Source organism: Oncorhynchus masou, chromosome 9 (assembly GCF_036934945.1).
Source record: "Oncorhynchus masou masou isolate Uvic2021 chromosome 9, UVic_Omas_1.1, whole genome shotgun sequence".
Taxonomy (NCBI): Eukaryota; Metazoa; Chordata; class Actinopteri; order Salmoniformes; family Salmonidae; genus Oncorhynchus; species Oncorhynchus masou.
The window spans coordinates 78037961-78052058 of NC_088220.1; the positions used below are offsets into that span (position 1 = coordinate 78037961).

A 14098-nucleotide genomic window follows, 5' to 3' on the forward strand; every position below is an offset into this window, starting at 1 on the left:
CTGAGTTTAAATGTATTTGGCTAAGGTATGTAAACTTCAGCCTTCAACTGTATATACATATGTATTTGGCTAAGGTATGTAAACTTCAGCCTTCAACTGTATATACATATGTATTTGGCTAAGGTATGTAGACTTCAGCCTTCAACTGTATATACATATGTATTTGGCTAAGGTATGTAGACTTCAGCCTTCAACTGTATATACATATGTATTTGGCTAAGGTATGTAAACTTCAGCCTTCAACTGTATATACATATGTATTTGGCTAAGGTATGTAAACTTCAGCCTTCAACTGTATATACATATGTATTTGGCTAAGGTATGTAAACTTCAGCCTTCAACTGTATATACATATGTATTTGGCATATGTATTTGGTATATGTAAAGTCTTCAACTGTATATACATATCAACTGTAACTGTATATACATATGTATTTGGCTAAGGTATGTAAACTTCAGCCTTCAACTGTATATACATATGTATTTGGCTAAGGTATGTAAACTTCAGTCTTCAACTGTATGCACACACCACTTTTCTGTTTGAATTGGTTTTGCATTTTTTGAAACAAGTTATTTTTTCCATTTCAATTCACCAATTTGGACTATTTTGTGTATGTCTGTTACATGAAATTCAAATAAAAAAAAACAATTTAAATGACATGTTGGAATGCAACAACATAGGAAAAACACCAAGGGGAGTGAATACTGTTTCAAGGCACTGTATATATCAACTAATTGGCGAGAGCAGTAGAACAGTCTGCAGCACCTGGCCTCACCCTACTAGAATCTGAAGTCAAATGCCGACTATTTGCTGATGCTTGTGCTTCTGTCCCCACCCAAGGAGGGCCTACAGTAGCACCTAGATATTCTGCACAGATTCTGTCAGACCTGGGCCTTGACAGTAAATCTCAGTTAGACAAAAATACTGGTCCATTTGCCAGGACCACAAACACAAATTCCATCTATACACTGTTGACCTAGGGCACACAACAAACTATACCAACCTCAACCTAAAAATACTTGAATAATTTATAGAACCCTATTGCCCTTTGTGGTTGTGAGTAGAGGTTGACAGATTATGATTTTTCAACGCCGATACCGATTATTGGAGGACCAAAAAAAGCCGATACCGATTATTGGAGGACCAAAAAAGGCGATACCGATTTAAAAATCGGCCAACTTTTTTACATTTATTTGTAATAATGACAATTACAACAGTACTGAATGAACACTTATTTTAACTTAATATAATACATCAATAAAAGCAATTTAGCCTCAAATAAATAATGAAACATGTTCAATTTGGTTTAAATAATGCAAAAACAAAGTGTTGGAGAAGAAAGTAAAAGTGCAATATGTGCCATGTAAGAAAGCTAACGTTTCAGTTCCTTGCTCAGAACATGAGAACATATGAAAGCTTGTGGTTCCTTTTAACATGATACTTCAATATTCCAAGGTAAGAGGTTTTAGGTTGTAGTTATTATAGGAATTATAGGACTATTTCCCTCTATACCATTTGTATTTCATTAAAATTTGACTATTGGATGTTCTTATAGGCACTATAGTATTGCCAGTGTAACAGTATAGCTTCCGTCCCTCTCCTCGCCCCTACCTGGGCTCAAACCAGGGACACATCGACAAAAGCCACACTCGAAGAATCGTTACCCATCACTCCACAAAAGCCCCTCTGCAAGGGGAATAACTACTCCAAGTCTCAGAGCGAGTTACGTTTGAAACGCTAGTAGCGCACACCCAGCGAACCATTTCACATCGGTTGCACCAGCCATTAGGCTGATAAGGTTGAAGTCATAAACAGCGCTGTGCTTGCGAAGAGCTGCTGGCAAAACGCACGAAAGTGCTGTTTGAATTAATGATTACGAGCCTGCTGCTGCTCAGTCCGACTGCTCTATCAAATCAGACTTAATTATAACATAATAACACACAGAAATATGAGCCTTTGGTCATTAAGATGGTCAAATCTGGAAACTATTATTTAGAAAACAATACGTTTATTATTTCAGGGAAATACGGAACCGTACGGTATGACAATTTCACCTGGTTAATATTGCCTGCTAACCTGGATTAGTAGTTATAACTAGTGATTATGATTGATTCATTGTTTTTTTATAAGATAAGTTTAATGCTAGCAACAACCTTGACTTACTGCATTCGCGTAACAGGCAGGCTCTGCCGTTCTGCCCCTGAACAAGGCTGTTAACCCACCGTTCCTTGGCCGTCATTAAAAATAAGAATGTGTTCTTAACTGACTTGCCTAGTTAAATAAAGATATATATATAAAAATAGGAAATCCGAGCCAAAAATAATACAGATTTCAGATTGTTATGAAAACTTGAAATCGGCCCGAATTAAATCAGCCATTCTGATTAAATCGGTCGACCTCTAGTTGTGAGGTCTGGGGTCCACTCACAAACCAATAACTCACAAAATGGGACAAACACCAAATTGAGACTGCATGCAGAATTCTGCAAAAACATCCTCTGTGTACAACCTAAAACACCAAATAATGCATGCAGAGCAGAATTAGGCCGATACCCGCTAATTAGACCTGGCTCTCAAGAGAAGACAGGCTATGTGCACAATGTCCACAAAATTAGGTGGAAACTAAGCTGCACTTCCTAACCTCCTGACAAATTTATGACCACATTAGAGACAATTTCCCTCAGACCCACAAAGAATTTGAAAACAAATTTGATTTTAATAAACTCCCATATATATTCGGTGAAATACCATGCAATCACAGCAGCAATTATTTGTGACCTGTTACCACAAGAAATGGGCAACCAGTGAAGAACACCGTTGTAAATACACCCATATTTATTTTTCCTTTTGTATTTGCACATCGTTATAACACGCCTCTATTACTTTGAAACTTGTGAGTGTAATGTTTCCTGTACATTTTCATTGTTTATTTAACTTTTGTATATTATCTATTTCACTTGCTTTGGCAATGTAAACATATGTCCCATGCCAATAATGCACCTTGAATTGAGCGAGAGCGTGAGAGAGAGAAAAAGAGAATCAGACAAGGAAAAGCATGAGATGTGATCTGTTCTTTTCCTGATCACATGGCATGACCAGGAAGAATTTTGGGGCCTTATTACAGGTGCTCATAATCAGTGACTCATCAGGGGCAAACAATAGAAGTGCCTGTATAATTTTACTACTAGATTCCAGGGAGCCTGGCATGTCCACATAGTATCCTCCAACCAGCTGTCTTTGGATCTTGTTGCTCCTTGCTATAAAGAATGACCACTATAGAGCCCAAGGAAGCCAGGGATCCCTCATTTTCTGATATATATATGCTACATGTAGTTGAGATTCCCTGGACAGAGATAAAGATGGTTTGTTTTCCAGGCAGGGTCCGGTTTCAAGCGCTAACTACAGTAGGAGGAAGTACACTGACTGTAGCAGCCTGTTGACTTGTAACTACATCAAACAGTTGAGCACTAGTCTGTGGATGTCATAGGTGAATTCACCAATTTGTAAGTCGCTCTGGATAAGAGCGTCTGCCAAATGACTTAAATGTAAATGTAGTTCCGGACTGTAAGCCGATCACAGGGATTCAGAGAACTTCCACGCTTTACATTTTACACATAACTGACCAGATATTCTTGAAAAACATAAATACGTTATTCAGTGAAACTAAAGCAACCGAGAGCACAGATCATACAGTCAAGCGAGTGTCTTCTCCAAATCGAATCAAATTTAATTCGTCACATGCGCTGAATACAACAGGTGTAGATCTTAGTGAAATGCGATTGGCCGAGTTTTTTTATATATATATATATATATATATATATATATATATATCCAATAGTCAAAGGTATATGAGATACAAATGGTATAGAGAGAAAGTGTCAGAATTAGTGTCAGAATTCCTATAATAACTACAACCAAAAACCTCTTCACTTGGAATATTGAACCACCAGCTTTCATATGTTCTCATGTTCTGACCAAGGAATTTTGTATTTTTTTTTTTTTTTTTACATGGCACATATTGCACTTTTACTTTCTTCTCCAACACTTTGTTTTTGCATTATTTAAACCAAATTGAACATGTTTCATTATTTATTTGAGGCTGAATTGATTTTATTGATGTATTATATTAAGTTAAAATAAGTGTTCATTCAGTATTGTTGTAATTGTCATTATTACAAATACATTTTAAAAATCGGCCGATTAAATCGGTATCGGCTTTTTTTGGTCCTTCAATAATCGGTATCGGTGTTGAAAAATCATAATCAGTCGACCTCTCGTCAGCATGCCACGCAGTTTCCTCGTGTAATCAGCGTCCAAAAAGGTCAATTACTGATTGTTATGAAAACTTGAAATCGGCCCCACTTTATCTGCCTTGCCGATTCATCGGTTGACCTCTAGTATGTACATGTAAATAGAGTTAATGAAAGTGACTACTTTATACTACTTGCTCTGTAGACAATGCCATTGGCTAAACACCAGCTTTATAGTAGGCTAAGAATGTGAGTGAGGGGGGTGTAAAGATAGCATGAGGGGCTTGCATCTTACAGTATGTGGCTGAAAACAATGGCTAATGTGTAGAGGGCAGAGGCAGCTGTCACAGTACTGAATGATGTCAAGGCCCCAGTGGTGACAGAGAGCCCAGTACTCTATGGCCGTTCTGTATTGGGATCATGGTGCTCTTTTTCTGCCACAGTATAATGTCCCCAGTGCCTCAGACATGACTATATAAACGCCCAACAAGGAGCCCATTTGTGGGATGGGTGGCTGTGTCATGCTGGGTTAGTACGTGTCACGCCATCCTGTGAGGTCGGTCACAAGACCACAGTTCAAACACACAGAAGGCCCACTGGGAGAAATAGGACTATAGATATTCATGTAAAATCTACAAGGACACTGCTTTAGCTTGTACACAGCCTAGTTTGCAATGTTTTAAAAGGGGTCACAGCATATGTATGAGATTATCTGATGAGAATTGGTACATTGAAATTATGAACAGCATTTCAATTAATATAAATGAACCTGAATCCATGAAATACCCGCATGAGTTAAAACAATACATCAGTAATTTTGAGAGCAGGTATTACAGGGCGAATTGAGGTTGAGATGAGAAAGGAGGCAGGAAGTGTAATGCTGTTTTACATCACCAGAGAGCAGCCTCATCCCACCAGAGGAAGAGGAGAAGGCAGAGGGCTGCAGTCATGAGTAGCCTGAAGTATCACCCCGAATTCAATTCCGCTCCTCTATTGAATCCGCCATCCGACAAGTTGTTTGTGTGACTTCATTTCAAAATGACGGGGCGCATTGTACAAAATAAATTCATCAGCGAATGGATCGTCTAACAAATCCAACCAGTCACCATATCAGAGTTGACAATGTCATCATGCAGGTTCAGCTCAGACCCAACCCATCGGTTTCTGGGACGAATCAGAACGGTCAGAATGTGTTCACATTCTAGATATCGTCAGGGAGGGAGGCAAATCCAGACTCCTGGTGGAGAAGAAATGTCAGAGTGATGTGGATGGGTAGCCAGGCAACAGTGAAAAGTGATCCGGGGGGCTGAGGATGGAAAATGTGGGCAGTGGGTCCTCCCACTAATGCTCTTGACCCTGACCTCTACCATTCACTAGCCACAGCTTCAGCAGCAACAACAGCAGGGCAGGGCAGGCACACAGCACTGCAGACGCTCAGCCCCACTGCACTGCAGGGTACAAGCAAACAACATCAAAGCCTATTTGCAGCACCGGCACAGTAGCTCCAGGCTGACTGGGCTGTTATAGATTTGTATGAATAGCATTCCTACGAGTGAGACTATATCAATATCATTTATGAGTAACTGGAATATGAGCAGCAGCAGAATGTGGATCAAGTATAGAGCATTCAGAAAATATTCAGACCCCTTGACTTTTTCCACGTTGTTACATTAGTCTTATTCTAAAATGTAATAAATAAAAACAATTCCTCAATCTACACACAATACCCCATAATGACAAAGGGAAAACAGGTTTTAGACATTTTTGCAAATTTATAAAAAAATACAAAACAGAAATACCGTATTTACATAAGTATTCAGACACTTTGCTATGAGACTCGAAATTGAGTTTAGGTGCATCCTGTTTCCTAACATGTTTCGACAACTTGATTGAAGTCCACCTGTGGTAAATTTAATTGATTGGACATGATTTGGAAAGGCACTGGTCTTTGTAAGGTTCCACAGCTGACAGTGCATGTCAGAGCAAAAACCTAAGCCACGAAGTTGAAGGAATTGTCCGTAGAGCTCGGAGTCAGGATTGTATTGAGGCACAGATCTGGGGAAGGGTACCAAAACATTTCTGCAGCATTGAAGGTCCCCATGAACAAAGTGGCCTCCATCGTTCTTAAATGGAATAAGTTTGGAACCAACAAGATTCTTCTTAGAGCTGGCTGCCCTGCCAAACTGAGCAATCGGGGGAGAAGGGCCTTGGTCAGGGAGGTGACCATGAACCCGATGGTCAATTGGACAGAACTCCAGAATTCCTCTGTGGAGATGGGAGAAACTTCCAAAAGGACAACAATCTCTGCAGCGCTCCACCAATCAGGCCTTTATGGTAGAGAGGCCAGATGGATTCCACTCCTCAGTAAAAGGCATATGACAGCTGGCTTGGAGTTTGCCAAAAGGCACCTAAAGGACTCTCAGACCATGATAAACAAGATTCGCTGGTCTGATAAAACCAAGACTGAACTATTTGGCCCAAATGCCAAGCATCACGTCTGGATGAAACCTGGCACCAACATGCTGTGGGGAAGTTTTTTAACGGTAGGGACTGGGAGACTAGTCAAGATAGAGGGAAAGATGAACGAAGCAAAGTACAGAGAGATCCTTGATGAAAGCCTGCTCAGGACCTCAGACTGGGATGAAGGTTCACCTTCCAACAGGACAACGACCCTAAGCCAAGACAACGCAGGAGTGGCTTTGGTACAAGTCTCTGAATTTCCTTGAGTGGCCCACTCTAAATTTGCACACACAAAAAACAACACTGTTTTTGCTTTGTCATTATGGGGTACTGTGTGTAGGTTGGGAAAATGTGTAGATTAATGAGAAGAGAAAAAACAAACAATGTAATCAATTTTAGAGAAAGGCTGTAATGTCAAGTGGTCGGAATACTTTCCAGATGCACTGTATATACCTATCCAGGTGTATGAATTCCATATCCATCCATTACATCATCTATTGACCACGTTTAGTAGAGACCTGTCTTCTCCTTCATACACCCACTACACCCCACCTCTGTCCACATGATTACGTTTAGTAGAGACCTGTCTTCTCCTGCATACACCCACAACACACCACACCTCTGTCCACATGATTACCTCTGTCCACATGATTACGGAGAGACCTGTCTTCTCCTGCATACACCCACAACACCACACCTCTGTCCACATGATTACGTTTAGTAGAGACCTGTCTTCTCCTGCATACACCCACACACCACACCTCTGTCCACATGATTATGTTTAGTAGAGACCTGTCTTCTCCTGCATACACCCACTACACCCCACCTCTGTCCACATGATTACGTTTAGTAGAGACCTGTCTTCTCCTGCATACACCCCACTACACCTCTGTCCACATGATTACGTTTAGTAGAGACCTGTCTTCTCCTGCATACACCCACTACACCACACCTCTGTCCACATGATTACGTTTAGTAGAGACCTGTCTTCTCCTGCATACACCCACTACACCACACCTCTGTCCACATGATTACGTTTAGTAGAGACCTGTCTTCTCCTGCATCTTCTCCTGCATACACCCACTACACCACACCTCTGTCCACATGATTACGTTTAGTAGAGACCTGTCTTCTCCTTCACCCACTACACCCCACCTCTGTCCACATGATTACGTTTAGTCCCACTACACCCACCACCTCTGTCCACATGATTACGTTTAGTAGAGACCTGTCTTCTCCTGCATACACCCACTACACCACACCTCTGTCCACATGATTACGTTTAGTAGAGACCTGTCTTCTCCTGCATACACCCACTACACCCCACCTCTGTCCACATGATTACGTTTAGTAGAGACCTGTCTTCTCCTGCATACACCCACTACACCCCACCTCTGTCCACATGATTACGTTTAGTAGAGACCTGTCTTCTCCTGCATACACCCCACACCTCCGTCCACATGATTACGTTTAGTAGAGGCCTGTCTTCTCCTGCATACACCCACAACACCACACCTCTGTCCACATGATTACGTTTAGTGGAGACCTGTCTTCTCCTGCATACACCCACAACACCACACCTCTGTCCACATGATTACATTTAGTAGAGGCCTGTCTTCTCCTGCATACACCCCACTACACCTCTGTCCACATGATTACGTTTAGTGGAGACCTGTCTTCTCCTGCATACACCCACAACACCACACCTCTGTCCACATGATTACATTTAGTAGAGGCCTGTCTTCTCCTGCATACACCCCACTACACCTCTGTCCACATGATTACGTTTAGTGGAGACCTGTCTTCTCCTGCATACACCCACAACACCACACCTCTGTCCACATGATTACGTTTAGTGGAGACCTGTCTTCTCCTGCATACACCCACAACACCACACCTCTGTCCACATGATTACATTTAGTAGAGGCCTGTCTTCTCCTGCATACACCCAACACCTCCGTCCACATGATTACGTTTAGTAGAGGCCTGTCTTCTACACCACATGAGAGTGAGTAAGCGGTGGAGGTGACATGTAAAGAGGTAATGCCTGACACCAGCTGGTGTCGTAAAAGGCACCCAGAGTAAACAGGGTGAAATAGTCCTACAGCTGGGCCCCAGCAGGAAGAAGGGACGGCTACAGACAGAGGACATGACCCCTCTGTCCTTCAGCTCCCAGAGAGCACAGGAGACACGCCAGCCTGTCCACGTCGTCACACTGAGTCACCCTGTCTTGCATGTTCTCTTCCCCTGCCTCCATTACAGGGCTCACATAGGAGGCATGTTGGCCTGTCCCACCAGTCCCACACAGTCAGTCTGTATGCTCCTATTCACTGTTACAGTAATAAGTGTTTAACAGGAGGGTAGCAAGCATCTCAATGTCAATGCTCTGGTTTACTGTGGTATAACAACTGTAGACGAAGGTCTATAACCCCATAGGTAACAAACCACAAAACAGCAACAATACAAAACTGCATGCACATTAGTTAGTATGCATGAGATGTTGCAATCCTCTATAAAAAAAATATCAATTGTCATTTCACATTCTCATTTAGTGTCAGTGGATGTTCACTAGGTGTTTCAGAGAGTTGCAGCAGAGTAGATGGATATCCCAGCCTCACCTGCATGTCCCACAGCAGCAGGGCGTGAGGAATGGCAGACATGTTTTACTATCACAGTGAATGAACAAGGAGGGCATGACTAACCCCTAACCGACTGACAGGATGTGATATTCAAAGTTCCTGTCTGGGGAGAGAGGGATGTCAATAAAGGCATAACAGGACTCTGTTCCAAGGCCGCTCTCCTCTCCTCTCCCCTCTCCCCCTCTCTCCTCTCCTCTCCCCTCTCCCCCCTCTCTCCTCTCCTCTCTCCCCCCTCTCCTCTCCCCCTCCCCTCCCCCCCTCCCCTCCCCTCCCCTCTCCTCCCCTCTCTCCCTCCCCCTCCCCCCTCCCTCTCCTCTCTCCCTCTCCTCTCCCCCTCCCTCTCCCCTCCCCCCCCCCTCCCTCTCCCCTCCCCTCCCCCTCTCCTCCCCTCTCCCCTCCCTCTCCCCCTCTCCCTCCCTCTCCCCTCCCCTCTCCTCTCCTCTCCCCTCCCCTCTCCTCTCCTCTCCCCTCCCCTCTCCTCCCCTCTCCTCCCTCTCCTCCCCTCTCCTCCCCCTCCCCCTCCCCTCCCCTCCCCTCTCCTCTCCCCTCCCTCCCCTCTCCTCTCCCCCTCCTCTCCTCCTCTCCCTCCCCCCCTCTCCTCTCCTCCCTCTCTCCTCCCCCTCCTCTCCTCTCCTCCCCCTCTCCTCTCCCCTCTCCCCCTCTCCCCCCTCCCCTCCCTCTCCCCCTCCCCCCTCCCCCCTCTCTCCTCTCCCCTCCCTCTCCTCTCCTCCTCCCTCTCCTCTCCCTCCCCCTCCCCCTCCCCCTCCCCTCCCCCTCCCCTCCCTCTCCTCCTCTCCCCTCCCCTCTCCCTCCTCTCCCCTCTCCTCCCCCTCCTCCCCTCTCCCCTCTCCTCTCCCCTCTCCTCTCCCCTCTCTCTCCCTCCCCTCTCCTCTCCCCTCCCCTCCCTCCCTCTCCCTCTCCCTCTCCCTCTCCCCTCTCCCTCCCTCTCCCCTCTCCTCTCCCCTCTCCTCTCCCCTCAGCAGAGGACACAGCCCCGGTAACGCTCTCAGCTAGCAAGGCTGTGAAACACACACAGGACGCTCATTCAAGGTAACTGACCTCCTGGTAGCAAGGACAGCAGATGGTGCCTCTTTATGGCTAAGCTAAGGTGGTGGATGAATAGATCTACATCACAGGAGGCTGGTGGCACCTTAATTGGGGAGGACAGGCTCGTGATAACGTCTGGAGCAGAATGGTATCAAATACATGAAGTGCACGGTTTCACATGGATGCCATTCTATCGCTCCATTCAGGACATCATTATGAGCCGTACTCCGCTCAGCAGCCTCCTAAAGTCAGTGTCCTTGATGTAGGTCACAGGAGTCAGTTAGTTGTAGTGGGAACGTGTGTCAGGGATAGAGACCTAGACACTGTGTGTGTATGAGTCAGCATGACTGAACCATAGATGAGCGGGAGGATGTGAAAGTAACCCACCTCCAAGCTTCCGGCAGAAATGACAAGGCAAGACTACAGTACGATGGTATCCAGGTGTCATACAGCCATACTGTTCTGTATCATACTGGGGTATTTGGTATTACACAAGAGGCACTACTTCTAAAAACTATTTAGGAAACAGGGATCTTGATCCAGGAGGGGATTGAATGTCTCTGCTGAAACCAAGAAAATGCATAGCAGACATCTAGCCACTTATCAAACCAAGTGAATTGCAGACATCTAGCCACTTATCAAACCAAGTGAATAGCAGACATCTCGCCACTTGTCAAACCAAGTGAATAGCAGACATCTAGCCACTTGTCAAACCAAGTGAATAGCAGACATCTCCACTTGCCACTTATCAAACCAAGTGAATAGCAGACATCTCGCCACTTATCAAACCAAGTGAATAGCAGACATCTCGCCACTTATCAAACCAAGTGAATAGCAGACATCTCGCCACTTATCAAACCAAGTGAATAGCAGACATCTCGCCACTTATCAAACCAAGTGAATAGCAGACATCTCGCCACTTATCAAACCAAGTGAATAGCAGACATCTCGCCACTTATCAAACCAAGTGAATAGCAGACATCTCGCCACTTATCAAACCAAGTGAATAGCAGACATCTCGCCACTTATCAAACCAAGTGAATAGCAGACATCTCGCCACTTATCAAACCAAGTGAATAGCAGACATCTCGCCACTTATCAAACCAAGTGAATAGCAGACATCTCGCATTATCAAACCAAGTGAATAGCAGACATCTCGCCACTTATCAAACCAAGTGAATAGCAGACATCTCGCCACTTATCAAACCAAGTGAATAGCAGACATCTAGCCAATTATCAAACCAAATGAATAGCTTGAGCCCTGAGCTGGATATCATTTATTTTGTCAAATCTTATATTTATATGTATACGTGACATAGCACATTTTTAAATGGTATTGAAAAACATACCGTCGGTATTTCGAAATAAAGAGTTTATATCGTATACCGTGGTATTGCCCAAGCCGAGACTACAGCATTAAAAAGGTGTGGTCAGCAAAGCAGTCTGTCTGCCAGGGGGGAGGAGAATTTGAACCTCCTGGCTTGTCGCCATATTCAACAGGAACAATACACCGTGCTGCGAGATATGCTCTCTGCTCCACCGTTACAAAACACAAACCCCCCACCAAAGCAGCTGTGAGGTATACCATAATACTAGTGGGAGACAGACGTGATACTGTAGTGACAGAGGAGGAAGGGGAGTTGAGCTCTAGTGACAGAACCAGGATAGAGAGGGCCACAGAGGAGGAAGGGGAGTTGAGCTCTGTAGTGACAACCAGGACAGAGAGAGAGAGAGAGAGAGAGAGAGAGAGAGAGAGAGAGAGAGAGAGAGAGGGGAGTTGAACTCTGTAGGACAGAACCACAGAGGAAGAAGGGGAGTTGAGCTCTGTAGTGACAGAACCAAGACAGAGAGAGAGAGCCACAGAGGAAGAAGGGGAGTTGAACTCTGTAGTGACAGAACCAAGAGAGAGAGAGAGGGGCCACAGAGGAAGAAGGGGAGTTGAGCTCTGTAGTGACAGAACCAAGACAGAGAGAGAGAGAGGGCCACAGAGGACGAAGGGGAGTTGAACTCTGTAGTGACAGAACCAGGACAGAAGCTAGCCATATGCTAGCTCAGATTTCAAAAGGTGTTTGCGGAATAATCATAAGAAAATAATTTCCATGGACAGTTGATACCAAGTCCCTCTTGTGATCAGCTGTGAGACTTACTTCAGAGAAACTTCAATGATATTCCATAGAGAACAGTTCCACAATGTGAGGAAAGGATATTTTGCCCACTTGCATAATTACTACAGCAATCTCTAGAATGAGCTCTGAATGAGGAACTCAACTGATGGCTTCAGACCAGTTAAACCTTCACTTCCTGTTTCTGTTGTATCATGGAGTGGCTTCAACATGACGCACCTGAAAAACGTATTTAATCTGCCAATTCCTGACCAAATGAACACTGACTGGCCCCAAGTTCTCGTCAAGCCATCCCTTCGTCAAGCCACCACGACGTCAATCATTCAGAGTCACTACTTCTATGGGCCTGCTTCCTCAGGTACAGTGGTTGACGTGAAAGACAAACTCACTTCTTCTGAAGATCATGCAGACTCTGCTCAGCCCTCTGTAGACCATCCAGGTCCGTCATCATCTTCTTCATGTGGTCCTTGGAGTAACGGTTCTGGATGTAGGCGAACCAGCAGCCTCCAATGCCGATCACGATGGACACCACCAGCATGAAGTCCTTCAGGTGGTTATGAGTGTTCACTGGGGAGAGAGAGAAGTGTTAGGTTAAAAGGTATACTTCAGGATTTTGGCAATGAAGACCTTTATGTCCTTCCCATAGCGTTAGTGCAAAGATTGTACGTTTATGGTAACAGCTAGTATGCTAACAGATACCATAGGCTTCCAGTCATTGCGCTAATGCTATTTAGCAATGGCTCGCGAAACTCTTTAACCTCCTTCATACTGGATGCAGAGACATAAAAACAGTACATATCGTTTTCGGATTGTTCCTTCATCCAACAAAACTCATTGGTGGTGAACTAATGTTGTGAAAGTGAATGGACTCAAGTCATGGTACAGTGGCGAGGTCTCTCCAAGAGAGATGTGCGGTAGTAGTTGGGATGCGTTGAGGAGGCACCAGGCTAAAAGACCAAGGTAAAGGCAGATTAACACACTATTTACATGAGGCGACGAATCAAAGCCCCGGCAGCCTCGGTCTTGCCCTTCCTGTCCTCTGGAGGCGAGGGGTTCGGCCCGTGGAGAGAGGTGTGAATGTCCTCTGTCATAATGTTACCATCCTAATGGATTCAGAACAGTCCCATTCCTCACAGTCACTGCCAGCACGCCAACCAGGCAGGCAGCAACCAACACTCATGTAAAATCAGCCAAGAGGCCTTAGACGTGATCCATCCATCATCCTTAAAGAACAGACAGGTGAAGACTACAAAGGCCATTCACGTCGTAGGGCCTTAAAGGGACCAGATCTGAGCTAACACATGATCTCTCAGCAAGCACAGCACTTATGTCCTGGAGGGAAACAAAACAGGAAGTGGAGTGTCAGCTAAAGCCTGGGCCTGGCATCTCTTTATACAGGCGCATAGAGGGCGTGCCAACTTACAAATAAGCCATACACACTAAGCTCTCTCGGCTGGCTGTTATTGACAAGGAACAAAAGACCTCCCTTCGCCTCACAGAAAAACAACCTCCACGCAGACACCGACACAGGTTATTGATGTAGAGTAATGATGCATGGTAATGTGCTCATTAGGCCAGC

General features: G+C 44.7%; 1 protein-coding gene across 3 annotated transcripts in view; it reads right to left on the reverse strand.

The window, feature by feature from the left end:
• LOC135546642 (stromal interaction molecule 1-like) overlaps positions 1–14098 on the reverse strand; it is a 61578-nt gene that overhangs the window by 19513 nt on the left and 27967 nt on the right. For all 3 annotated transcript variants that reach the window (XM_064975233.1, XM_064975232.1, XM_064975231.1), the window contains exon 7: positions 12909–13086. In XM_064975233.1, coding sequence (XP_064831305.1) covers positions 12909–13086 — 178 coding nt within the window. The remainder of the gene's footprint in view (positions 1–12908; positions 13087–14098) is intronic.